The 25,600-nt window shown below is 49.1% G+C and overlaps 1 protein-coding gene across 1 annotated transcript in view; it reads left to right on the top strand.

Moving 5' to 3' along the window:
- Positions 1-17,650, top strand: part of FZD3 (frizzled class receptor 3) — a 50,094-nt gene extending 32,444 nt beyond the window's left edge. The window contains exons 5-7 of the mRNA XM_050314762.1: positions 10,495-10,643; positions 12,115-12,348; positions 13,340-17,650. Of these exons, the coding sequence (XP_050170719.1) occupies positions 10,495-10,643; positions 12,115-12,348; positions 13,340-13,553 (597 nt within the window). The 3' untranslated portion in view covers positions 13,554-17,650. The remainder of the gene's footprint in view (positions 1-10,494; positions 10,644-12,114; positions 12,349-13,339) is intronic.
- Positions 17,651-25,600: the final 7,950 nt, after the last annotated feature.

The raw sequence follows: 25,600 nt of genomic DNA, 5'->3' as shown, positions 1-25,600 counted from the left end.
TTTTCCAGTAGGAATAAGAGCAACATTTCCAGGTGTTTCACTCCTCCTTGGCATGGCTTCATCCTTCGCTCCACTGTCACAGCTCCTGGAGATAAAATTGGGCCAAAACAAAAGACACACCAAGACAATCTGCTCAGAGTTCCAGCTCGGCTGAGTCTCTTCATTTCTCCCCCCCCCAAAAAAAAAGAGAAGAAAAACAACAACAAAAAAGTTTTCATTATATTCAATTTCTATTTTTGCTTTTATATATTCAATTTATTTTTTATATATATATATATAATTTTTTTTTCCCCTTCAAAAAATTCCCAACAGGCATTTGGATTTACTCCAAAAATGTTACATTTTGGGATGGTCAGGTCAGCTTGTTTTTTTAACTGGGGGCTGTGCCCTGGGGGACACCTTGGGTTTTATTTTCCAGGTGCTTTGGAACAATCCCACACAGGGACTGAGGCAAAGAAGGGACAGGGCTGACAAACATCACCCCGAGAACAGCTTGAGGAACAATTGTGGACATGGAATCCTTGGTTTTGTGGGGCTGGTCGAGTTGGGATGGAGTTTCTCCATTTTTATGTGGCATTTTCTTTTTTTTCCCCATGTTTTTTCACTTTTTTTTTTTAAATTTTTTTTCAATTTTTTCAATTTTTTAAAATTTTTTTTCCATTTTTTTTTCATTTTTCCCCGTTGTTTTCAATTTTTTTTCCCCATTTTCTCCACTAATCAGGGGTGTTGCCACAGCCTTTTCAAATCCAACGTGTCTCAGCTGTTTGGCCATCTGTGGGGCTCCTGAAATGTGTAGGGGGGAGTGACTGGGCTGGGTGGAGAGAAGAGGCTTTGTTAGGAAGTGTCTCAGCACCATCCCTGCGTGGTAGAGGCGTAAAGAGAATGTATTTAGGAGTGTCTATAAATCGAGAATTCCTCCTCCCCCTTCTTTTTTCTGCAGTGATTGTTTAGAATTCCTGGTGGAAGAGGTAATGGATTTGCTTAAATCTGCCCTCAGGAGGTGCTTCTTGTTGGGTGTAATTATTCCATCCTAAAGGAGTAAAAAAAAAACCCAAAAAACCACCAAAGGTTGAGATAAAACCAGATTTTCTTGATCAGAGGAGATGGAGCAAATGTGAATTAAGAGCTGGGCTTCCTTCAAAAACAAACGTAACATCAGCTCCGAGCAACGTGATTATCAATCAAGAGCATTGCCCTGTTTCCTGGCAGTGATTCAGGTAATTCCTCCTGATTTAGATGCTTGGGGAGAAGGACACATTGAAGGAAAATAACGCATTGAAGTGAATTTCTCAGAATTCTCCTCGTCGGCTTCCGCGAAGTCTCCTCCTGGCGCATCCCGGCCTCGGATAAACCCCACGCAGGATGTGGTGTGTTCATCCCCTGCAATCGTTCCCTGAAATCGTTTCATCACCTGACTCAGCCCTGGCTGGGTTTTAATTGGATTGTCTGAGCCAGAGCCAAGGGGAAAGGCCATTTCTCAACCCTCAGACGGGTTTGATTCGGGCCCAACGTGGCTCCTCAAGGTGAGCCCTTCCTTGGCTTTCCTTTGCCAAAGGAGGTCACGTCCTGCTATTTTGGAGTCCTCACTCTCATTCCGTTCCCTTCTTAATAACCTTTCTGGAACAGCCTCCAGTTCTGGTTATTGAGGAGTCATTTTTTTCCCCCCACTGGCTCTTTAATTGTGATTAAAGCAGCGACCAAAGCCGAGCGAGGAGCTCAGATCGCTCTATTTTTGAAGCACCGCTCGCTCTTGACCCTCAGAGCTGGATGCTGGCAGGAAACCCAATCTTTAAAAACAGATTCATCTCGTCATTTTAATAAATTAAAGGGAATTTCTTGTGATTTACATTTGGAAATCGGGATGGCAGTGCATGATCCTGGGATTCAGGGTTGCTTTGGGATGCTGGACAGTCACAGCAAATAGCTGGCAAAGAGAAAGTCTTCACTGGGATGTTGACTCGAGGTCTCTGACCCTCTGTATGTTCCAAATATATCCAAATTTTGGGAATTCTCCTTCTAAAACTGCGTAGGTTTAACAGCCTGACTTTTAATGGAAATACCTCAGTCTCTCCTCCTGAAACAGCTCTTTCAGAAGAGCAATTTTAAGTAGAAACAAGGCATTAATAACTCCTGTTATTATATCTGAGTGTATTAATAATATAGTATTACACTGTAAAAATTTCTCAATTGATGGAGTAACCCTGACACCAAATTATTTTTCAAAGGCTCATTAAAACTGATTTTTAAAAACCAAATAACAGAAATGATTATTAATGTTACTCCCTCCACCCCATAACTTGAAAAGAAAAGTCTGTAGCCTAATGAACATAATATTTCTGTCTGTGGAGAGTAAGAAATATTTTATAAATACCACCTTTGCTAAAATAACCTTTTTGTTTCTCCCCTAAGTTCTGTACTTTTGCTTTGAGCAATGGTCTGGCCTTTCTTTGCACCTTTATAAAATTGCCCTGATGTTTTTCTTACGCCTCTTTCTCCACTGATTTCAAAGTTGTTTTTTTTTTATTGCCGAGTGCCTTCATCCGAGCCGTGGGAGTTCCTTAGTGGGGATATATTCCTAAATTCTCCCTTGCAAGAATGGAATTAACTTCAGGAAAGAACATCCACTCCCCAGCACGTTAAGGCTGCAAAGATTTTGGTCTGATTAAGTTTTTTAGCGCCGGGGTTGACAGAAATCAGATTTGCTGATTCGTTAGGGGTGGGTTTTTTTTCCCCCCCCTGACTTACTGTTTGATTCCCAATGAAGTGCTAATGCCTGAAGAAAAAAAATCCTCTTTTTTTGTTTTTTTTTCTGAGTGGCAAGAGGGAACTTCCAATCTCTTCTGGCCGTGGGACAAACCTACCAAATGCAACTCCTCAATAGCCCAAATCTGATGGATTCACCGATAATAATTGGTCAGGAATTGGACCTGTTGCCTCAGACAGCTCAGCCAACATTAATTCGTTATTAAGTGATCCAAAGGGAGGAAAATATGCAAGGATTGGGAAGTGATTCCTTAATTCCAGTGAGAGGAGGGAAGGGAAGCAGTGCTGGGCTGAACAAATTGCGTGGAGGGTGGGGACTTGTTTGACACCCCACACTACACCTTGTCCCTGTCCACGGGAAGAGCAAAGAGGGTCCAGGTATTCCATGGATTCTACACCAAGCTGGATTTGCTTTTCCCATGTTGAGCCCAGTTCCCCACTGGCAAAGCAGAAGGGGAAGGTGCTTGGGAATTCCCAACCCTGGCTGGCACTTAAAGAAACCAGTGGATGAGGCTGAGGTGCTGCTTCTGCTCCAGGATAAAGCCACAAACCCCTGGACAGCCGGGAGGCTCCGTGGGGATCCGGCTTTCCCTGAGGAACGGGATGTTCTCCCGGCAGGAGCTGTGGAACAGCCTGTCCTGAGGTTGCCAGGAGACACCTGTGAGATGGAGCTGCATCCTCGGAGCTGCATCCTCATGCCTTCCCATCCCGGGAATGCCAGGGCGGAGCTCCCCGCTGGCAGTGACTGATGGGGGGCCTGGCAGGAAGGAGTCGGAGTGATTAAGACTCCGAGACCTTTTTTACTCGTCCTCTGGGATCCCTTTGGAAGCAGGAAGGAGATGGATGAGGGAATGCAGCGTTCACCTCGTGTGGGTCGTTATCCAGGCTGTTTTTCCGGTAAATGATGAGATTCCACCGTGTCCCCCTGACTCCTGGTGAAACCGGTGCCGTCCTTCCCTGAATTCACTCCTCTCCCATATATTTCTGTCCCACAACAAGCCAGAGGAGCTCAAGAGAAATTCATCTGAAATGTAATTAAATGTGGCTTTTAAATGTGCTGGGAAGGCAGGTTTTTGGAAGGGTCGCATTTTTTTAGGCACTTAGATAAAATTCCTGGGGAAAAATACGTGTTTTAGGTGGGTTGGGCATGGAGAGGAGGATCTGCAGTGCCTGGGCTAACACAGCTCCTGGGGTCAATAAGTTTCCTCTGGAATAGACTTTTTCTCGTTAAGATGGTAATTTTAGGAGCTTTTATTACAGTTTATTTATTTATTTTTTGGGTTGGGTTAGGTTTGAAATCGTTACTGGCCCAAGTCTTGCAGAGGGGCCAGAAGAGCACTGAGGATTTGCTTGTTAAAACAAGCAAGATTTCAATAATAATTTATTTTACAGTGACAAATCCTACTACATTTTACTGGGAAAGAAACTATATATAATAGATATATACTTATTTATATAATTATTATATATTATATATATTATAATATATAATTCAGTATACATAATATATATTATAATATATAATTCAGTATATATAAAATATATCATATTAGGTATGATAATATTATCTATAAGATAATAATGTATAATATAGTCATATAATAATAGAATAATATAATAACAACAAAACAATAATTATATGTAATAATATAAAATATGTAATATATAGGTATATATAATTATATGATAATTATATAAAATATGTATATAACTATTATATAAAATTAGGTATAAATTACATTATCTATTTTATTATTTAAAATTATATATAATATACATTTAAATTATATAAATTATATCTAATTGAATAAATTATATATATGAATATATAATATAAATGTTATATATTAATTATAAACTATTAGATAAATATATAATTATATAAATTATATGTAATTATATGTAGTATTATAATCCTATATAATTCTATAATATTTATATAATATTAATTATAATTTTATACTATTATTTATATAATTAGACATAATTTTTAATTTATATTATATTTATATATTTTTATAATATTATTTATGTAATATTTAAATATTTAATATATTTATATAATATATATTTTTATTTTTATATAATTTTATATATTTTATATATTTATATATATAATTATATATGGATACAATTCTCAGAGCAATGACAGTGATGGAAATGGCTCTGAAAGCAGAACCCTCAGATCAGATTCCCTTTGGTCTTCCCCCCACTTTTCCCATTTTCATCCAAAGGACGGGTTAATTTGAATTTCATTGCTTTCCACCCGTGGGGAAATATCAAATGATCAGCATTATTGCAGCCCCCTGCCCCAGAGGAGGGGGACAGGTGTTGTGTTTGGGCCCTCATTCCACATCCACAGCCAGCTCATTAATTTGTGGATTCTCACATTTTCCCGGGAAGAGGCCGCCGGTCTCTGTCCCTAAAAAAGCAGCTATGATTGATCATCCGGGGGCAGGAGGGGAAACTCCTCGGGAATTAGTTACACAAGCATTTAAATGAACACTGTTCCTGCAGAGAAGTGTTGTTTTTCCCGGGAGGGAATGTGGAAATTGATGTTTTTAACCTCCTTTCTGAGCAGCTGCCGCCGCGTGTTCCGGGAGGGCGGCGGTGCCTCCAAGCCATTGGAGTCTTGGATTCTCTGAGGGAAACTGTACCGGCCCAGCAGATGGGAAGGGGGGAAAAACTGGGTTACAGGAATCCCACTGTCACATCTGGGCTCTTGGTACCTGCCAGGACTTGTTGGGTGAAGCCTCGGTGCTCCCGGGCACCGAGCAGGACGAGGAGCCCTCAACCCCAACCTGCTCCTGCGTCTCCATGCCCCGTTTCTGGTGTTAGCTGGATGTCTCTGAGGGCCTGGAGATGCACATTGAGGAGGAATTCTGGGCTGGGAGGGTGGGGAGGCCCTGGCACAGGTTGCCCAGAGAAGCTGTGGCTGCCCCTGGATCCCTGGAAGTGTCCAAGGCCAGGTTGGATGGGGCTTGGAGCAACCTGGGATAGTGGGAGGTGTCCCCGCCCCATGGGACTGGATGAGCTTTAAGGTCCCTTCCAACCCAAACCATTCCAAGATTCTGTGATTCTGTAGAGCTGGGATGACTCCAGGTTGGGATTCTCAGTTTCCATGCAGACAAATCCTGTGGGATGCAGCTCCAAGGGATTAAAGGAAAACACTGAGGTCCAGGGAGAGCTGAGAGTCCCTTCCAGAGCCTAAAGGGGTTCCAGGAGAGCTGGAGAGGGATTTGGGACAAGGCCTGGAGGGACAGGACACAGGGAATGGCTTCCCACTGCCAGAGGGCAGGGACAGATGGGAGATTGGGAAGGAATTGTTGGCTGGGAGAGTGGGGAAACGCTGGGCTGGAATTCCCAGAGAAGCTGTGGCTGCCCCTGGATCCCTGGCAGTGTCCAAGGCCAGGTTGGATTCCCTTGGAGCAACCTGGGCTAGTGGAAGGTGTCCCTGCCCATGGCAGGGGATGGATTAGATGACCTTTAAAGTCCCTTCCAACCCAAACCATTCTGTGACTCCACAAAATTGCCAAATTCTCGTGTTCCTGGAGTGCACGAGCCCCTCCTGCACTTCCAGGAAAACAATGGGATGGGAAGGAAAACAGAAAATCACCCCAGTATTGTCTTCCCTCTGGGAGAGGTTCTCATCTCCAAGGACATTGGACCTGTGTCCTCAACAACGTCTGCCCTCATGGAAAGGCAGCTCCTGGTGTTCCAGAGCTCTTGGAAGGCAGGTTTTTATCTAGAAGGAAAAGGTATTATCCCAGGGTTTTGAGGCCCAGGGGAAATTTGTCCCTGGATTTGAGCTTTTTGAGGCATTTTGAAAGCCTTTGGCACGTGATGATGAGGGGAGGGCTGAGGTTCAGACATAAAGGAAGGTGCCAAGTGGGAAACACCAGAAATAATGGAATTAAATTAAAGTAGATGTTCACAGCTACTGTTTCAGGTGATAATGGGAGTGCCTGTGGGATTGGCTTTAAAGGGATTTTTCCCTCATTGGCTGCATCTGGCAGTGGAACTCCACTAATCTGAAGGGATCTCTTTTCTAAAGGGATTCACGTGGCTCCATCTGTGCCCAAAAAAGTTACAGTCATGATTTTAGGTAATTTTTATGGTGCTCACCCTTTTTTTTAGATGCACATTTTGGGATGCACAGAATGGTTTGGGTCGGAAGGGGCCTTATTAAAGCTCATCCTGAATTTTTAAGGAGCGGAAAGTGGATGAAGTGACTTTGTTCCCTAAGCATGGACAGCATCAGAGACCTCAGGGTCTCAGTTATTGACTATTCCCTGCATCATCTCCTCTCTCCAAGAAGAGAAATAGAAACCAGGAATCCTGCCCAATTTTCGGTGTCATCTTCCAAGGTGGTTCCACACAAGTCTGGAATTTCATAGAGCATTTGTGTCTCCTTTTTTAATCCTTCAAAGCAGCAGCTTTTTGTCCAAGAATTCCCCCTGAAAAATCATTGAGGTCTCATGTGTTGGATTCTGGAAAAGATTTGGTGCTGGGCAAGGAATTTGTTGGGAAGAGGAAGATCCAGTGAAGTAGTGCTGGAATTGCTGCTGTTGTTGCTCCAGCTGCTCCAGGCTCTCCTCAGGAGTCCCAGTTAACCTGGATTTTCTCAGGAGGCACAAATAGCAGTGGGAAAGCTGAGCTTTAAAAGCTGAGTATAAAAATGGGGTTAAAAATGGGAGTTAAAATGGGTTTAAAATAGCACAAGTGCTGCTGAAACTGTTAAACGTTATATTTCCTATATATTCCTTATATATTTTAGCCCCTGTATAATATATTATATTTCTACATTATATTTCTAGATTATAGTTCTATATTCTATTTCTCTGTTATATATTTATATTATATTTCTATACCACATTTCTATATAATATTTCTATATTATAGTTCTATATTTCTATATTATATTTCAATATTATATTTCAACCTTATATTCACTGCCAGTGGGGATTTACTGTAAGTAAAGACCCAAAGCAGATCATTGGAATATGTTTTGCACTTTGGGTGATGTGTGGAGTTTGGATATTCCAGGTGAATTGAAGCCTGCTGTCCAAGCCTGCAACAACTTCACTGTTTTAAGTCGTATTTTTGACTCTTCCTAAACAGCTTGGCAGTAAAGAAGTGAAAATCTCCTTTATATTTTTTGCTTGGAATCATTTGTGGCAGCCAGAGTGAATAAATTGATCCAGAAGTGTTGATAGCAAGTGATTTATTGCGGTATCTCCATGGAAGTAATACAGCGAGCAACTGGGAGCTTTGGTGCTGGAACTGGTGGTTTTATTCTTAATGCAAAAATCAAATTAAATTCCCTTCAGGGCAGTAGCTCTGCCAGGGGAGACTTGGCCCTGTGAACAAGCGTTATGTATGTAGATTTAAAAATACACCTGAACATCGGCTTCATTAAGAAATGATGAATTTCCCCACTCATTCCACTTCGTGCCACGTGAGCACGTTGCGAAATAACGAGGTTAATTTTTGAGAGCTTCGGTTTTGTTGGGTAATTTTTCAATTGGCCAGTTGTTAATTTTTATTTTTTTTTTCTTTTTTTCCCCTGAGTGACAAAACCCAGAAAAAAACCCTCAGACTACTTGTCCTGGTTAAATGGTGACAAGTGCAGGAAGATCCGTTTGACCCGTTGATGTTGGTGGGTTTCCTGGGGCAGGGGTGGATGGGGAGCTCTGAGAAAATCTTCTAATGATGCTCATTAATTTCTACGCTTTTGTTTTCCATCTGCAGTGGTGACAATATTAAAAAATGTGCAATAATAATCCAATTATTCTTATATTTTCACTGGTGCATGTAGAAGCTGTGCTGCCCCTCAGCACTAAACGGTTGGAATATCCACGGGGTGCGAACATTTCTGGAAAATCCTCTCGACACAGGGACTGCACTGAATTCAGATTTTCAGTTTTGGGGGAAAAAAATAGTCCCTGATATTGTTCCAGGAGGTTGTGGCTGTGTTTCTGTGTTAAAACAGGCTCAGAGGATCAGAGGGAAGCTCTGACTCTCACTGTCAACGCCTTTGATGAACTGATAACACTCAGCCTCAAAAGATGTCCCCCAGTTCATGTTGGAGGCTATTCCAAAATCCTATTCCCATGAGGATGACGTTCCCTCATGATCTGCAGCCCTATTTCTTTCCTATTGCTCAGCTTAAAGCCCTCCAAATGTTCTTTTTCCCCCACATTTCAGTGTTCAGCTGTTTCATGTTATGTAGCTGTTATTTTTCCGTGCTTTCTCGTCCTTCCCTTCTTCTTGCAGGAGGGGCTGGCTGTTCCCTGCCCTCCTCCCGGCCCTGCTTTACATCCCTCTGAATTCCCAGGGCTGCACAAAGCATTCCAGCCTCACTTTTCCCTCACAGAGCGACATTTCCCAGCTCGAAACGTCATGTTGGTTTTCCAACCTGCTCTCCCTCACCTGCGATGAAAAGCAGGGGAAGCTTTTCCTGAACCCCAAGTCCGTTTAGTGGGTGTTTGAGGACACAGAGTCATGGAATGGTTTGGGTTGGAAGGAATCTTAAAGCTGAGCCTGTCCCAACCCTTCCACTATCCCACCTGCTCCAACCTGGCCTTGGACACTTCCAGGGATGGGGCAGCCACAGCTGCTCTGGGAATTCCATCCCAGCCACTCCCCACCCTCCCAGCTGGGAGTTCCTTCCCAATCTCCCACCTCTCCCTGCCCTCTGGCAGTGGGAAGCCATTCCCTGTGTCCTGTCCCTCCAGGCCCTTGTAAATAGTTTCTCTCTCCATCTTTCCTGGAGGCCCCTTCAGGTCCTGGAAGGTCACAGTGAGGTCACCCGGTGCCGTCTCTTCTCCAGGATGAACAATCCTGGCTCTTCCAGCCTTTATCCCAGTTCTCCCAGCCTTTATCCCAGTTCTCCCAGCCTTTGCTGGAATTCCGTGGTCACAGTGACAAGAGTGGCACAGGTGCTTTTAGAGGACTTAATTCCACCAGCAGAAATTTGTTCTCTTCCTCTGCAGCTTGGTGGTGCCTTTGAGGCTTAAACCCGAAGTTCTCCGTCCTTGAAGGTTTTCGGTTTTTGAGCTGAGTTACCCCTTCAAGAAGGCCCCTGGATGTCTGTTTGTTTTACAGCTGCCCTACAGACCTTCCCAGAAGGAATATCTTTGTGTCTCCTCCACGTCTTTCCCAAACAAACCCTTTCGTACATCAAAACGTTGGCCAAAAGAGGCCTCGTGAGCGTTTTGAAGTTGATTTCCAAAAAGAAGGGGGGTTTTGGTGGGTTGATAAGAGCCAGGCAGATGAACCTTGCTGGTGCCTCGAGTTCCCAAGGGAGGGAAACGGGGTGTAACCAACCACTGAAGGCCAAGGAATAAAGGATCAGCGTTGAGCTTCCACGGAGCGTTCCACAGGGGATTTTTCCCAGCGGCACCCGCAGCACCTGGCCCTATATAGGTTAACCCCGTCAAAGAGACGGGTCTTTATGATTGGTAGGCTAGAAAATATTTCACAGTTATTCAGGGCACGGACAAAAGGACCAGAAACACAGATAAAAGGCCAAGACCTCACAGCAGTTGAGCCTTTTGTTTGAGGCGGGACCGGGCTCCGTCATGGTCTGTGGAGCCCCGGGACAAAGGAGCCCTGGCCGTGTTTGCTTTGGCTCGGGGCAGGGGGAGTTGGTTTAAATGAGTTTGTAAATGGGAGAGCGAGTTAGGATGGGTTGGAGAATCCCCCCCTTTTCTCCTTTTCTCTCCCCAGGTGCCTCAGATGAGCCGCCCGGATCTGATCCTGTTCCTCATGAAGTATCTCATGGCCTTGGTGGTCGGGATTCCCTCCGTGTTCTGGGTTGGGAGCAAGAAGACCTGCTTTGAGTGGGCCAGTTTCTTCCACGGGCGCAGGAAAAAAGAGTGAGTGGGGGAAGCTGGGGGATCAACTGGCAAATCACCTCTGCCCTCATAGTCCTGGAGGAATATTATGGTTGGTTTTTTTTTTGATGAGGCACGACAGGACACGAAAACAATCCATGTTTCCATTTTACACATAAAGCTATTTATTTCTATTTACACAAAAAGATATTTATTTCTAAATAAAAAATAACTCGTTGATTTTGAAGATTACTTGCTCCTTTAACTTTGTGTATATAGAGGTAACAAATGTGTTATCTTCTCATATTTATACTTTAGGGTTTGGGTTTTTTTCCTTCCTCTGTCACAGGGTGTTGTGGTCAGGGTGGACTTTTGGTTCTTAAGAGTTTTTTGGTCTTCGTCGTTAAATAAAAATTTCTGTGGCAAACCACTTGTGCATGAGAATGTAACTGCACCTGCCCATTATTTAAAACACATATTTATCTACATATATATTTATAAATATGTATGTAGATAATATGTATGCATATTTATATGTGTGTATAACATTCAACATATTTTTATATGTAGATAATCTATACATATTTTATATATAACATATAACATATTTATACATACATTGTTAATATATATATTTTTATATATATAACATATATATTTATATATATATGTTAACTATAGCACAAGGGATTTGAAAAAAGGGACAGTTTTGTTAGAAACTTCTCACTCTCCAAAGGGGAGTGAGGAAGGACTGGACGAACAACAGCTCAAAAAAAAAAACCACTGAAATTCCTTATTTTTTCCGTAATTTGGTCCCAGAATCGAATCTACATTCCTCTGCCTTCAAAATATTTTTTAGCAAGAATTAGGTTTCAGGTGAACACCCCAACTACTGTGCCACTTTACAGAGAGAGAGGTGGGATTGAAAGGTTTTATTTATAAATGTGTTGTTTCCATTCAGCCGAATCAGACCTTTAAATGGGAATCAAACACAAGTGCTTTTCACCGTGGTCGCAGCTAAAAGAACCTGTCTCTGCTTTTGATTTCCACTGTGCATTAGCGCTGAAGTGCAGCTTGACAAAGTGACAATTAGAATGTCTTGGAGCCTCTGTGAGGGTGAAATTAATTTAGGCCAAGGTGGGGTGGTAGCCGTGAGGAGCCGTTTTCATAATAAATATTTGTGTTCTGAACTGAATCCGAGCCTGCCGGGTCACGGCGCTATCCCAGGGATTTCTCTTGGAACAACATTCGCAAACCAGCCCCGCAAACGCTGTGATCGTTCCCACGTCCAGGCGGGAGGGTCAGGGATTAGGAAGGATTCAAGAACGTGAACTTCGCTAAAATACCCAGATCCAGAGAGATGCTTCAAAGTGAGGCAATTAGGGAGCCAACAATGCAAACACGGGGGCTGATTTGCCGAGCTCGTTCTGTTTGTAAAGCAGCTCCAGCGCTGCAATCGCCGGGACACCGCCGCAATTAGCGTTAATTGTTCGAACTGCTTTGTCTTGCTCAGAGTTGTAAACGAGAGTCGCCAAGTGCTGCAGGAGCCAGACTTCGCCCAGTCCCTCCTGAGGGATCCCAACACCCCCATCATCCGAAAGTCCAGGGGCACTTCCACGCAGGGCACCTCGACCCACGCCTCCTCCACCCAGCTGGCCGTGATGGACGACCAGAGGAGCAAGGCGGGGAGCGTGCACAGCAAAGTGAGCAGCTACCACGGCAGCCTGCACCGCTCGCGGGACGGACGGTACGTGTGTCCCAAAAACACGTGGAGTCCCGGAACGGCCTGGGTGGGGAGGGACCTGAAAGCTCATCCAGTCTCATCCAGTCTTGGACACTGCCACGGATCCAGGGGCAGCCACAGCTCCTCTGGGAATTCCAGCCCAGCCCCTCCCCACCCTCCCAGCCAGCAATTCCTTCCCCATCTCCCATCTCTCCCTGCCCTCTGGCAGTGGGAAGCCATTCCCTGTGTCCTGTCCTTCCATTCCTTGTCCCAAGTCCCTCTCCAGCTCTCCTGGAGCCCCTTTAGGCTCTGGAAGGGGCTCCAAGCTCTCCCTGGATCCTTCTCTTCTCCAGCCTGGTCATTCCCAGCTCTCCCAGAGCCTGAGATTCTGGGAGTCCCCAGCCTCACTGAGAAAATGGTGTAGAAGATTGGACAGGCCCCTTCCCTGCCTGTGTGGCCACCGTGGTGCTAGAACTGGATGTTCTTCTATTTCATCTCCTCTCCCTGTTAGAGTCTGGATTGGAGAGGGGGAAATACGATGGTATTTCCAGACTCCACTCAGGTCTCCATGAGTTACACAGCGTGGCTGTGTCCAGTGCTGGTTTTCCTGCATGTGGAGCACGTGGAAAAACAGACCTGTCTCGACATCAGCTCAGTAATTTTGTGGCTGGTTTGGTCTGCGTGCAAATCGATTTTTGTGTCTCTAAATAGCCCCGGCCCTGCTGAAGCAAAGGAGAGCTCTGACCTGAGGTGGGGTTAAGGTTTATAGCCCAGTTTATCACCGAGTGATTTACTCCCCTAATTACCAATAGGCTGGAGTAAGAACCGAGTAAGAACCGTAGTGAGAGGAGCTGAAACGCATTGCCCGGGGCTGTGCGAGCCGAATGACTGAGCTAAGCAGGGGAAGGACTTTCCTCCCCAGAGCGGAGGGTTGGTGAGATCTATTTACATTCTGCCCCGAGCGAGGCAGGCGGTAACGACGGCAATAATTGTCCTCGCGTTTCCCCTGACTCAGGTACACTCCCTGCAGCTACAGAGGCGTGGAGGAACGACTACCTCACGGCAGCATGTCCCGACTGACCGACCACTCCAGGCACAGCAGCTCGCACCGGCTGAACGAGCAGTCACGGCACAGCAGCATCAGGGACCTCAGCAGCAACCCCATGACCCACATCACGCACGGCACCAGCATGAACCGCGTCATCGAGGAGGATGGCACCAGCGCCTGAGCCGGGACCAGCGCTCCGACAGCTCGGGGTGGTTGCACAGCTCGTGGTCCCTCCCTCAGTATTATCACCCTCTCGTCAGGTGCTGAATTTGGGGCTGAATCAGGAAGCCAAAAGCAGCCTCGTGGAGCTCCAGTGCTCGGCTGTCCCGAATTCCTGAGTTAAAAAAGCCGGTTGTCTCCTTTGAACCTCTCTCTGTAGGTGGTTATTTATTCCGTGGCTGGTCCTCATCAGGCACCGCTGCTGAAATTCTTTGTGGAAAACGGTCTCCCTTTTCCTCCCTCTCTCCCTCCGCGTGTCGGGAGGTTCCACCCCGAAAACTCGTCGCCGGGGTCGCGCCGAGGGCTTTTCCAGGGAGACTTGGGAACTCCTGGTTGCTGAGGGAATTCCTTGGCACAATTCCTGCTTGTCTTCATCGTGTGCATCAGGAGGAGTCGCGTCAGATGCTGCCTGAGGGACACCTGTGGGAGCCGGGATGGTCACACTGGAAACCCAACGGAGAAGGAAACCCCACTGAGGATCCCCGGCTCTTCCCAGAGCTGCTCAGGATGGGATGGGGTGGGAGGGCGGGGGGAGGAGACACAGGCAGGGAAGAGCGATTTTTTTTTTTAATGACTTGTATTGTCCTTGCTTTTTTACGAAAAGACTCTTTAAATTTTCTACTCGTTCGCAGCTTCTGTAGGAAGAGAACGGCTTTTCGAACCGGTTATCGAGATGATCTTCAGCCACTTATTTTTTAGAGTCCTGTACAGAAGCTGAGATTGCCTGTTCCTGATCTATTTAAAAAAAAAAAAAGTTATAATAGAAAAGCTGAATTTTTCACCCAGCCAGGAATGTAGAGCCCGTTCCCTACAACCAGAGCAAGGCCCTGTTTTGTTTACAAGCCCCAGCTCCTGGGTGAGGAAAGGCTGAGGCCAAAAGGACCGGAGGGAGGAGTTTATTCAGGGACGATCCTCCTGCCCTGCGATATCATGGCTGGTTTTGGGTGGGGGGAATTCTGTGTGCTGAGCAAGAATTTAGAAAATGGGTGGGAGAAAACCAGGCAGGAGCTGCCCACAGACAGGGGAAAGAGCAGGATGTGGCAGCCGGATTTGCTGTCTTGAGCAGGAGGAGACGGGATCCGCTGTAAATTTTTGGCTCTTTCCCATCTGGGGATTTTGCATTGTGGATCAACCTCTGCTGTAGGTTGTTTTCATTCAGATTCAGAGTGGAGAATTCTCGCTTTGGGCTTTTTTAAAGTGGAAACACTCTGTTGGGAGGCACAGGAGGCAGGAGTCGAGGCACGTCGTGGCCGGTGCCGTGGATATTCCGGAGCATCTGCTGTTGGGATTCATTCAGCTGTGAGGAGACACCGATCCCATGTAAACCTACCTCAGTAATTACTGCAGACCATTGCTGGGAGATGAATCCTTATTTTTTCATTGTCCTTCCGTAATTCCCTTTGGAGTGAGGCCTTTGGAGACAGTTTGTGTGGCACAACCTCGAGGGCAGGGAGGGGGCAGCAGCTCCCGGGGCTGCTCCACAACTCCTCCTGTTAATTGTCGCTGATGACACAACAGCAGAGCTGGGGGATCAAGGGCTGCCTCGGGAGGCACCGAGTCTTAGAGATACATTTATCCTAAACTGAGATAAAGTTTATCCTAAATTGAGATTAACATTTATCCGAAATTGTCCTTCTCGCTTCCACCGGGCTTCTTGCTCTAAAGGAGAGGAGCAGAGGGATCCCGGCGTGGAATAACAGTCCAGGGAGGGAGTTCTGCACCCACCCCCCTCCTCCCTGGGGCGGAGCAGACTCTGCTGTGCCTGTTTGCTCAGCAAACATCCCCAGGGATAACGGGCTGTCCGCAGGGATAACTGCCCGGATCCCGGCATCGCCTCCCCAGAGCAGAAGGGTGTGGAAAATCCTGAAACCAGCAAAAATGCAACTCCCTGGAAGCCCCAGAGGTGGAACCTTTGTTATTTTCAGGTTCAGCTCCTACTAAATAACCTGCTGCTTCAAAGGGATGATCCATTTAGGAATCTGGATCTGCAGAAGGAGCCGGGAAGCTGAGTTTTCCTAAGCACTGGACCCGGACTAAATAAGCTCAAGTGTTTACATTGATCTTCTTGGCTCAATTTCCAGTCCCTTTTTATATATATATTTAAAAATTGTAGCAATGGTTTCACTTGTTTAGAGTCAGGGAGGGGAACAGTGATGGAGGTTGGAAACAGATCCTGCTGGAAATGTTAATTTTGGGAGGTTCAGTCTCCCTGTTGCCTCCAGATGGGAATATCTCAGCCGTTCCTTGCTCAGGGATCCTGTAAAGGGCAGACTCCTGTCACCTTGGAGAGGTGATTAAACCTAAAATTAGAGTTCTGGACAGGTTTTTGCCTCCCTACTCCCTCCCTTTTATCTTCAACACCTGAGCTCTGGGCAGAGCATTCCTCCCAGGATTTTGAAGCCCATCCTTGATGTCAGATTGTCCCAGACCTGATGCAGTTCCACAGCCAGGGCACTTCAGCTCCCAAATCATCCTGCCCAGGGGCTCTGAATCATGTCCCAGTTGCAATGTGGTCCAGCCAGCACCTCTGGCAGGGGCACCAGGTGCGTTTTTGGGGTGCTTTCCTAACTTTGGCACATCCTGCTCACCAGGGAGAGCTCCAGCCTGGGCACCGGATTTCTGGGATGGTGCCAAGCTTTAAATTCTCCTGGAGCTTAAAATCCCTGCTTTAATAAGCCCCTGCCCAGGAGGAGAGTTGTGCAGTCACTGGAACACTCCAGGTGCTTTGGGCTTTGGCTGCCTGGATGTTCCTGCAGCTGAACGTTCCTCGTGGTGTTCCAGCACTGCTTTATCCCTTCCCAGCAGAAACAGGACACCAAAACCTGCACCCTTTTTCTCCTGGGAAACAGGCAGAGAAGCTGCCCAGCTTCTCCAGCTCACCCCCACAGCAGGTTAATGTATCCCCCTCCTCCACACACGAGGTGACCTGAGCCCCAAAACTCCGCTCTGCGCAATCGCGACGGCGAAGCTTCCCGGAAAACGCACGGCTTCTCGCTCCCAGTATTCCTAAGGAGCTGCATCTCCTGCTTTGTGAACCCAGCTGCCGCTGACAACACCTTCCCCAGAGCCTGTGATGTTCCTTCTTTCCCTTCGTAGCTCTGGAATATCTCAAATCGGAGCTGCGGTCGCGTTGCATGGAAAAGGAGCAGCCGCCCTTCCCTGGAGTCTGGGCTGCTCATCGTCTTTAGAGCACAAGCAATCCAACAGCAGCAAAAAGCCACGTTCAGGTGTAAATGCCTTTGCCTGCTCCCGATGCTTTCCCTTTCCCTAGACCCAGATTTTGCTCTGGAAGCCTTGGATTACCGGCTGTCCTGGGGGCTGGGTGTGAGCACGGGGCCAAAATCCAGCTGCAGCCAAATCCAGCACCGCTCCCAAGCTGTTCCAGCAGGGAGGGGAGGGAAAACCCCTCGTAAAGGGCTTCAGGAGAGAGCTGGGTTAATGCCCAGCCTTCCAAGGGAGCTGACTCCACAGCCCAATTCCAGGGGGATGAGGATCCCAAAACAGCAGCGGGGAGCAGGCAGCCCCCCACCCCGTGCCATGAAACCAGGGCACAGAGCAGAGTCACCCTGCATGGCAGACATCCCAAGGTCCACCTCGAACAGCAGAATGTCCAGCTGAATGTGAAATTTCCCTCCTCTCTCCCCACGTTTCTCCTTTCCTGCCCGGACCGGGGTTTATTTCCAGCCGAGGCAAGGGCGTTTTCCGCAGTTCCTGCCTGCCAAGAGCAGCCCTGGGGGTCGTTGCATGGGGGCAACTTGGTGCATGTAATGCTTTCCCCGGACACTCTTTGTGTCCCTGCTGTACCATCATCCACCTGGATGGGAGGGGAAGGAGCTCCCGTGTCCGTGAGTCCCTCGCACGGGGGCCGGTCCTGACCCGACCTGCCCTCTGCTCTCGGTAGGCGCGTTTACAGTTAGTCCAGTGTGGGTTTTGTAAAGTTTAATTTTTATTTTTATTTTTTTTTTTTTTTAGCACTTTAACTGTGAGTGTACAAACTGTAGTAGGTGTACATTTTCATTTTAGACCTTTGGAAGTTTTTAATAAAACGTTTGAAACGCCCTGGTCTCTCTCTCTCTCTCTCTGTCGACAGGTTTTCCCCACCCCTCTCCGTGATCCTCCCCCCACCCCTTTTAAAATCCCAGTTGAGATTAAATAATTGAGGATCAGATTTGACTCTGGCCAGCAGTTGCCCTGAATCTGAAGAAAGGCTTTCTAGGCTTAATCCTCCCCCCAAACATCTGTACTCGTGGACACCGGGCACCCTTCCAGCAAACACAAGATTTTGGGCTCTGGTTTGTTCCACCCTTTTTCCTGGGAACAGACCACTCCAACCACCAACATTCCATGAGCATGGACAAGCGAAGGGCAAACAGGTTTGGGAGCAGTGATACAAGGGTGTTTGGGTTGTTGTTTTTTTTTTTTAATTGCCAAATCAAACCTGAGGATAGACTGATGAGTGATTTATTTTAAGTAGCTGTCTGGCATTTGGGCGGGGATGGGGTGGTTTCAGGTGCTGAGCCTGGTGATAAAATAACTCACTAATCACAGCTGGGGCTGGTTTAGCACTGGGGGCTGGTTTGGGCCTCGTGAAGATCAATAATTCAGGGAGGAAACTTTAGGAGGTGAACAGTTTGCAGATGAAACTTGAGGTTTTAAAGCCTGAAGTCCTGCCAGGGCCACGTGGAGGTGTGAAATCGGCTCCTCCCTCAGCAGAGCAGCTCCAATCTGGAAACATCAGCCTTGCCTGGGAATGCTGCAGCTTCAGCACCCAAAGAGTCCTTGGAGCAGTGGTAGGAAAAGCCCTTCTAGGGAAAACCAAGGTGGGGCTGTGGCTGCTGATTGCTGGGGACTCCTGGAGCTGCTGGGGACACCTGTACTGCCATGAGGACCTGCACCATGGCAGGGAGAGCAGGAGGGACGATATCCCTTCTCCTCCATCTCTCCTGGATTTACACTCTGGCTGTTGTGGGTTGGGAGCAGCTGACTCCAAAGTCGAGCAGCCAAAGAGAGGATCCACCTCGGCCTCTTGGAGCACTGAGGGGGATTCTCCCTGCAGCAAAAACCATCAGGGGTGAGGAATGGGAGCTCATGGCATCGATCTCCTCACTTCTGGGCTGCTTTAGCAGGTCCCAGAGGGGTTAGTGCAGGGGTTGAGGAGGAGATTGGAGTCACCTGGAGCTTGTTGAGTCCTCTCAGAGGTGGTTTCATGACCTGCAGGTGGGGAAGGTGGGAGAAGCATGGAATAGGAGCAGCTGGGAGAGGGGTGTGGTCAGAGCAGGGGCTGAGGGCAGGGCAGGGCACATCAGGCACTCAGGCTGGGATTAGGGCTGGTGTATTTTAATTACTGTCACCTTCCTGATGCACCTTAACACCCTATTTGACTGCTTTGGGTCCAGCTTTGCCTCTCAGCCCTGCCAGCTCGTGCTCTTGTTTGTGGTTTTTTTCTCCAGCTGGAAGGGAGAAAAGCATCTGGCCATGCACAAACCCCACAAACAAAATCACAGAATTGTAGAATGGTTTGGGTGGGAAGGGACCTTAAAGATCATCTCGTTCCCATCCCACTGCCGTGGGCAGGGACACCTTCCACCATCCCAGGTTGCTCAGAGCTCCATCCAGCCTGGCCTTGGACACTTCCAGGGATGCAGGGGCAGCCACAGCTTCTCTACCCAACCTGTGCCAGGGCCTCCCCACCCTCACAGGGAAGGATTTTTTCTTAATACCTAATCTAAACCTACTCCAAGAAATCCTTGGTCACAAAAGGCTGAAGCAAAATAGGTGGCAATGGGAGGATCTTTTCAAAAAGCCGTTTTCTGTAGGTGTTGCCTCCCCTCGTGCAGAGGGACACAACCACCGACCCCTGAGCGTGACCATCTGCTGGGATCCACGTCTCCAACACCCTCTGCTACCGGTCTGACTGGTTTTTGTAACACTCCAGGCACGTTTGATTGATATTCAGTCTCCAGTTTCGCTGTTTGTGTCTGTTTGCTGCCTCAACACCCACATCCTGCTGCCATGGTCCCACCAACATCCTGTGCTCCCCCTCCATCCCGTGGGGACGTCACAGGCAGGAAAAGCAGCTTTCTCCTCACCCATCTCTTTGCTTTTGGGTTTATCAAATCCCACCTTCCACTGAGCCCCTTTGCTTCCCACCCTCGTTTCTGACATCACCTCCACAACCCAGCTCCAGCACTTGGATGCATTTTGAGTTCTGGCTGATTTTTAAAGAGACTTCCAGAATGTCTCCCAAGTGGATGCTCAGCAAATTGGAGGGATCATGATACCTGGAATGGTGGGAAAGCTGAAGAAGGAAGGACCTGCAGTGCCAAATGTTTGCCAGTCTTTTCCCAAGCTGCTGTAAGGGAATATTTGTGATATATTTATAACCACCTTTTCTGGTGTAGACATATCCTCTGCTGCTTCCCGTTGTTTGTTTGTTGGCCCGGCAGAGGGTTCCTGCCTTTGGGAAAGCGTGCTGGAAAAAAAAAATCCCCCCCAGGCCCTGAATTGCAACATCATCCAGCTACAAATCCCACCTGGAGTCTGTCAGGAGGGACGAGCCCCGACACACCTCGGGCCGAGCTCCTTCAAAAGCCCTCTGATCTCCGCCTGGAAACGCCGCCATCAGATAAGGCTCAGCCGCTGCCAAAAGACTCAGAGCATCTGCTTGGCTGCAGAAAGTGGGATGAGGCAAAGCTAACGCTGCTCCTCAGTGTTAATTTTTGGAGGGGAACCGGCTCCTTGGGGTGGTTCTCCCTTGCAGAGGGGGGGCTTGGGGCTCTCCCGGTGGTCCCCAAAGCCTGAGGATGATGGCACTGATGCACTTAGCAAGCAGGACCGAGGATGTGCTGGCTCGTGGGGGACCAATAAAATCTGGGGCCAACCAAGGGTTAAAAGAATTTGGACCTCTAGTGACAAGATGAGAGGACGTGGCCTCAAGCTGTGCCAGGGAAGGTTTAGGTTGGACGTCAGGAGCAATTTCTTCATGGAAAGGGTGGTCAGGCATCGGAAGGGGCTGCTCAGGGGGTGGTGGAGTCCCCATCCCTGGAGGTGTCCAAGGAAGGACTGGATGTGCCACTCAGTGACTGGGGGACAAGGTGGGGATGGGTCACAGGCTGGACTCGGTGATCCCGGAGGTCTTTTCCAGCCTCGGTGATTCTGTGAAAACCAGAAGCCATCTTTATTTTTTTTTTTTTCAAATCCTTTTTTCCCCTTGAAATTTTCCTCCCCAGCCACAACCCTGGAGGCCCACGGAAGCCTCTGAAGGAGCTGCCCGGGGTGACCCGACCTTGGCAGCAGCCCCGAGGAAACGTGAGCCCGCAGCGCTCCTGGGGCAGGGGAAGGGTTAACACTCATCTTCGGGAGCACAGCCCCTCAATCCTGCCACGGCTCGTTAGTCCCCCGAGCAGGGCGAAGGGCGACAACTGCTAATTGCAGTGCCGGCCTCCCGAGCTGTGAGAAATTCGCGGCGGCACAACGGGGAGGTGCTGAACTTCGCGGCGTTCACAGGTGCCGGGTCACCCCCGGCTGCCCCAAAACCCTGACCCCCTGGCACTCTCCGGGAGTGACCCTCCTGACCTGTCTGCGGGGCATCTCTCCCTCCGGCTGTTTGGGACGGATTTTGATCCGCCCGGAGCAGCTGCTGCTGGAAAAAGCAGGACTTAAACACTTGTATTTTTGCTTGGAGCCCAGGAGGGAGCCCCGAGGCCCCGGCAGCGACACAGGGACATCTCCTGGATGTCACAGGGACATCTCCGTTCCTCCCTCAAGCAGCAGAAAATCACATTCCCGATGCTGCTCCTGCCCCACACCCTCCAGGGCTTTGCATTAGTCAAATTACTTGGATCGGGGATGGTACAGGATGAGGAAAAGAGCTGCACCATCCAACCACCTCGAGTGCCCGATGCTGAGCTCAAACCAGCTCCTGCCATCAGGGGAGCCCTTGTTTTCCTCCTCCTCTGCTCTCACTGTAAGCAGACCTCGTTGTACATCACTTGTTTCCCCCCGTGTCCTGTTTTCCCAAGGACAAACCACCCTTAAAGGCCTTTCCTTCCTCCTGGGACGGGGTTGGGGGACTTGTAAAAAACCTCTTGGAGCAGCCTCGCTGCAGGGAGGGAGGAGGTTTTGCTGTGCAGGGATGGAGGGATGCTCATGAGGAGTTGATAATTGGGATGCTCATGGAATCCTGGCATGGTTTGGGTTGGAAGGTTATGGAAGAAGCCACAAGGTTAATCCCGTGCAAGGTCCTGAGCGTGGGGGATGCCCCACACCTTCCCCATGGGAGCTGCTGCTCAGGACAGTCTGGCAGGATCCACCGTGGCTTTTCCACCCAAACCCCGGGGCAGAAGCCTCTCCGTCCCTCTGGAAGGGGGAAATCCCTGGGGAGATGTGAGGGCTCGTCCGTGCCCATCTGAGCACCGGGATGGGGCAATGCAGGGTCTGGGGAGCCCGCGGGGGCTCCCCCCTGGTGGCCGGGAGAGCTGCGGGAATTCATCCCAGAAAAGCAGCGTTCCCAGAGGCCGGCTGGGATTTTTGGAGCAACAGTGCCCCCCCGTGCACCGTGCGAGCCCCGCGCTCCCGCCGGCGGTGACAAGTGACACCGCTGGCCCAGGCGGCCTTGGCTGGGACACGGAGGGGGGACAGGCAGGATGGGGGTGGCACTGGGGGTCAGAACATCCAGGGATGGGGACACACCCATGGGCTCCACCCCTGTGGGTAGGGGTGGCACCACTATGGGAATCCCTCCTTCCCAGGGCGGTTGGGGTCTTGCCAAGGCGCCTGTGGTTTGTAGGGACACTGCCAGAGCCAGAGGGACATGGAATGTGCAGGAGTCACATTGAACTCCGAGATTCCTCGAGCTGCAAATGGGAGTTTTGTGCTGGTTTATGCTCTTTGTCCTTGCTGGTGCCCCACACCAGCGAGCAGCACCTGGACTGTGCAATGCTCTCCTCTGCTCCACGTCCTGCCCTGGAGGGAGACGTGGGGGACACACACACGGGAGTACCCAATCTTTGACCCCACAAGAGGAGTCCTGTGTCCCAGAGAAACCTCACCAGGGATGTCTGGGATTATTTTGGTGCCCACAGGAGGGTGAGGGGGGAACAATTGTTTTGTGTCTCCTGGATACCCTAGGGACCAAACCCAGTCCAGTGGGTGTCTCCCCGACACCCCAGGGACCCACGGGTGCCTCCAGGTGCAGCTCAGCTCGTGTGAGATGAGCACCCAGGATGAGGGAGCAGAGCCATATCCCCCATTTCAGCTCCCCAAAATTCCTTGTCACGGGAGATTTCCATGCACCACCACACCCCAAATCCCTTCATGCCCATACATTCCATGTTTCAGGGCGTCAAACCAGGACAAGAAGCTTTTGGGATGGGATCTCTCCACCCCTGAGCGTTTTTAGGGTCAGGCCTTGTTGTTTTATGCACACACATAAGGGCACACTGGCAAATCCACAGGCCTGGCCTGTTGGGAAGACCCTCCTCATCCTACAGGGTCCATATGGGATCACGGTGCCCCTGAGGATGGTGCAGGGATTTGTAGGACACAGGGGTGGAAGGAAGGAGCCCCTGGGGTTGGCAAATAAATAACAGAGGGTATTGGGGAGCCAGTTTTGCAGGTGATTGCTGACCTGACACACCCCCCAGTGAGCCTTGAGATGAAGCCACCTCCCTCCACTGGGATCAAAAAGGCTAATCCTCTGGGAATAATAGACCTAAGCCTCTTAGCCAGCCCTGCTGTCAATGCCTGTGGCTGATGAGCTGATTAAAATGGAATGGAAAAGATTAAACTCCCCCTCTGGGTACCCCGGGAGCTGCCCCCGGGGGCAGGAGATGGAGAGGGGATGTTCCCTGGTGGCTTCACTCTCCCCTGTCTTGTCTGTCTGTCCAGACCTGGGTGATGCTCCATAAGCAAGAGGAGTGTTTGAAGGCTTTGTCATCTCCATAAACCCTCTGCTCCACTGGGAGCACAACCAGCCTCTTTGAAGGCATTGGATTATCTGTGTCTGAGCTGCCACTTGGAGCCGGAGGAAACTGTGCCAGAAAAATCAGTTATAGGTAAAATTTCCCATTAAGGAATCTCCTGTCCCGGTCCTTGACCAGTTCCAGGGAACATCCACGGTGTTTTACTTTGTTTAAGCAGTTGTTCCAAACGGCCATTGCTGCTCTGGACGTGAGACTTGGCAAAAACGTGGTGATGTTAGAGCAGGAAAACAGGGGGTTTCCTTGGATTTGAGACATTTCTGCAGCCCTCCCCAGAATCTGGCCAAATGTTACTTGGGAAAGGGACCCTGATCTCCCCAGGGTCACATCCCTGCTCCTGGGAAGCAATGGGAACACGTGGAAAGACATCTCGGGAACGGAGCCTGTGGAATGGTGAATTTGCTTGAAAAAGAGGCTTTTTGAGTCAGACTGAGCTACTGGTGGGTTCTGAAATGTCACTTGCCACCTGCAGCAGGCACAGGGTGGCATCAGAAAGCCACCTGCAAGGCTGCCCATGGTCACTCAGCTGCTCTTGCCGTGGAAAAGGAGGGAGACAAGCTGAGTTCCAGCTGTGTGCACAGCTGGATTTCTCGTGCCTCTGCTTTTCCACTGAGTCCTTTGGCAATTCTCTGTTGTCACTGGTGGCTCTTTTCCAGGCTCCTTGTCCATGACCTGCAGTTGCTTCTGCTGTTAGGAAAGAAACAGGAATTATATTAGAGGAGCCCGCTGCGAATTTGGGAGGTGAATCAAAGCACTTGAGTCTCCTGCTGACCCTCTTTCAGAGCGGTATTTGGGATTTCACCCCATTTTTGGGGTGGATCCCACCCTGGCTGGGTGTAGGATCATCATCCCTTAGGGATCTCTTTTCTTGAGGGTTTTGCTGGGTTACTGGTTGGCCTTTGAGCAGGATCCCACTGGGCCCAGCAGAGGTGACCCAGGGAGGTCAAGCCACAAAGTCTCATTAATATTTAGTTGATCCTGCTATAGAGATGAACTAATTACCCACCTGAGCTGAATTAATTACCCACCTGAGCTGCATTAATTATCCATCTGAGCAGCCCAGGCATAGAGGAGAGGGGATAGCTGAGGGGAAAAGCAGGGCAGGAGGGGTTGGGGCTGGGAGTGGGGTTGGGATCCAGAGCCCCCAGACCCACCCTGACCCCACACCCTCCTGAAGCACCCATGGGGTACATACAGGACATCAGTTATACATTTCTATAGCTACAGACCCCTCTACATGTGTGTCTAACAAGCTCTCACAACAAGGGCAATACTCTGAACCTCACACTCCTAGACAAAAGTTACACCCCAAAAGCTGATGTTCCCCAACATCTGCCCCTTCCTCTCCCATCCAGTGCTTCCCACTTCCTTTCTAGAGGTGTTTTAAGGCACCTTTTTGTGGTGCTGCCTGGGAACAGGTATGGAAAAGAGAAGGCTCCAGGGAGACTTTGGAGCCCCTTCCAGTGCCTAAAGGGGCTCCAGGAGAGCTGGAGAGGGACTTGGGACAAAAGCTGGAGGGACAGGACACAGGGAATGGCTTCCCACTTGCATAGGGTTAGATGGGAACTTGGGAAGGAATTTTTGTTGTGAGGGTGGGGAGGGTCTGGGCTGGAATTCCCAGAGAAGCTGTGGCTGCCCCTGGATCCCTGGCAGTGTCCAAGGTCAGGTTGGACGGGGCTTGGAGCAACCTGGGCTAGTGGGAGGTGTCCCTGCCCAGGGCAGGGGGTTGGGACGGGATGAGCTTTAAAGTCCCTTCCAACACAAACCATTCTGGGACTCTGCGTTTTCATATCTATCTAGAGCTATAAAAAATACACCTCCCCCCCATATATATATATATATATATATATATACACACCCACCTCATCAGAACCCCAAACCAACCCCACATCCCAGTGACCCCCCCAGCCCGTTCCCAGCCCAGGGGGGCCCCAGGCCGGCGGTGCCAGCAGAGGGCACCTCGGCCCCGTTTTTGGGAGCCGCTTCCCAGCATGCAGCGAGCCGGGCCGGGGGCTCCGCGGGCTCCGCA

The sequence above is a fragment of the Myiozetetes cayanensis genome, unplaced genomic scaffold, assembly GCF_022539395.1.
Source record: "Myiozetetes cayanensis isolate MyiCay16 unplaced genomic scaffold, myiCay2020 scf2-11, whole genome shotgun sequence".
NCBI classification, from domain to species: Eukaryota; Metazoa; Chordata; class Aves; order Passeriformes; family Tyrannidae; genus Myiozetetes; species Myiozetetes cayanensis.
Note: the sequence above shows the minus strand (reverse complement) of the source record. Positions and strands in the feature narration are given on the sequence as shown.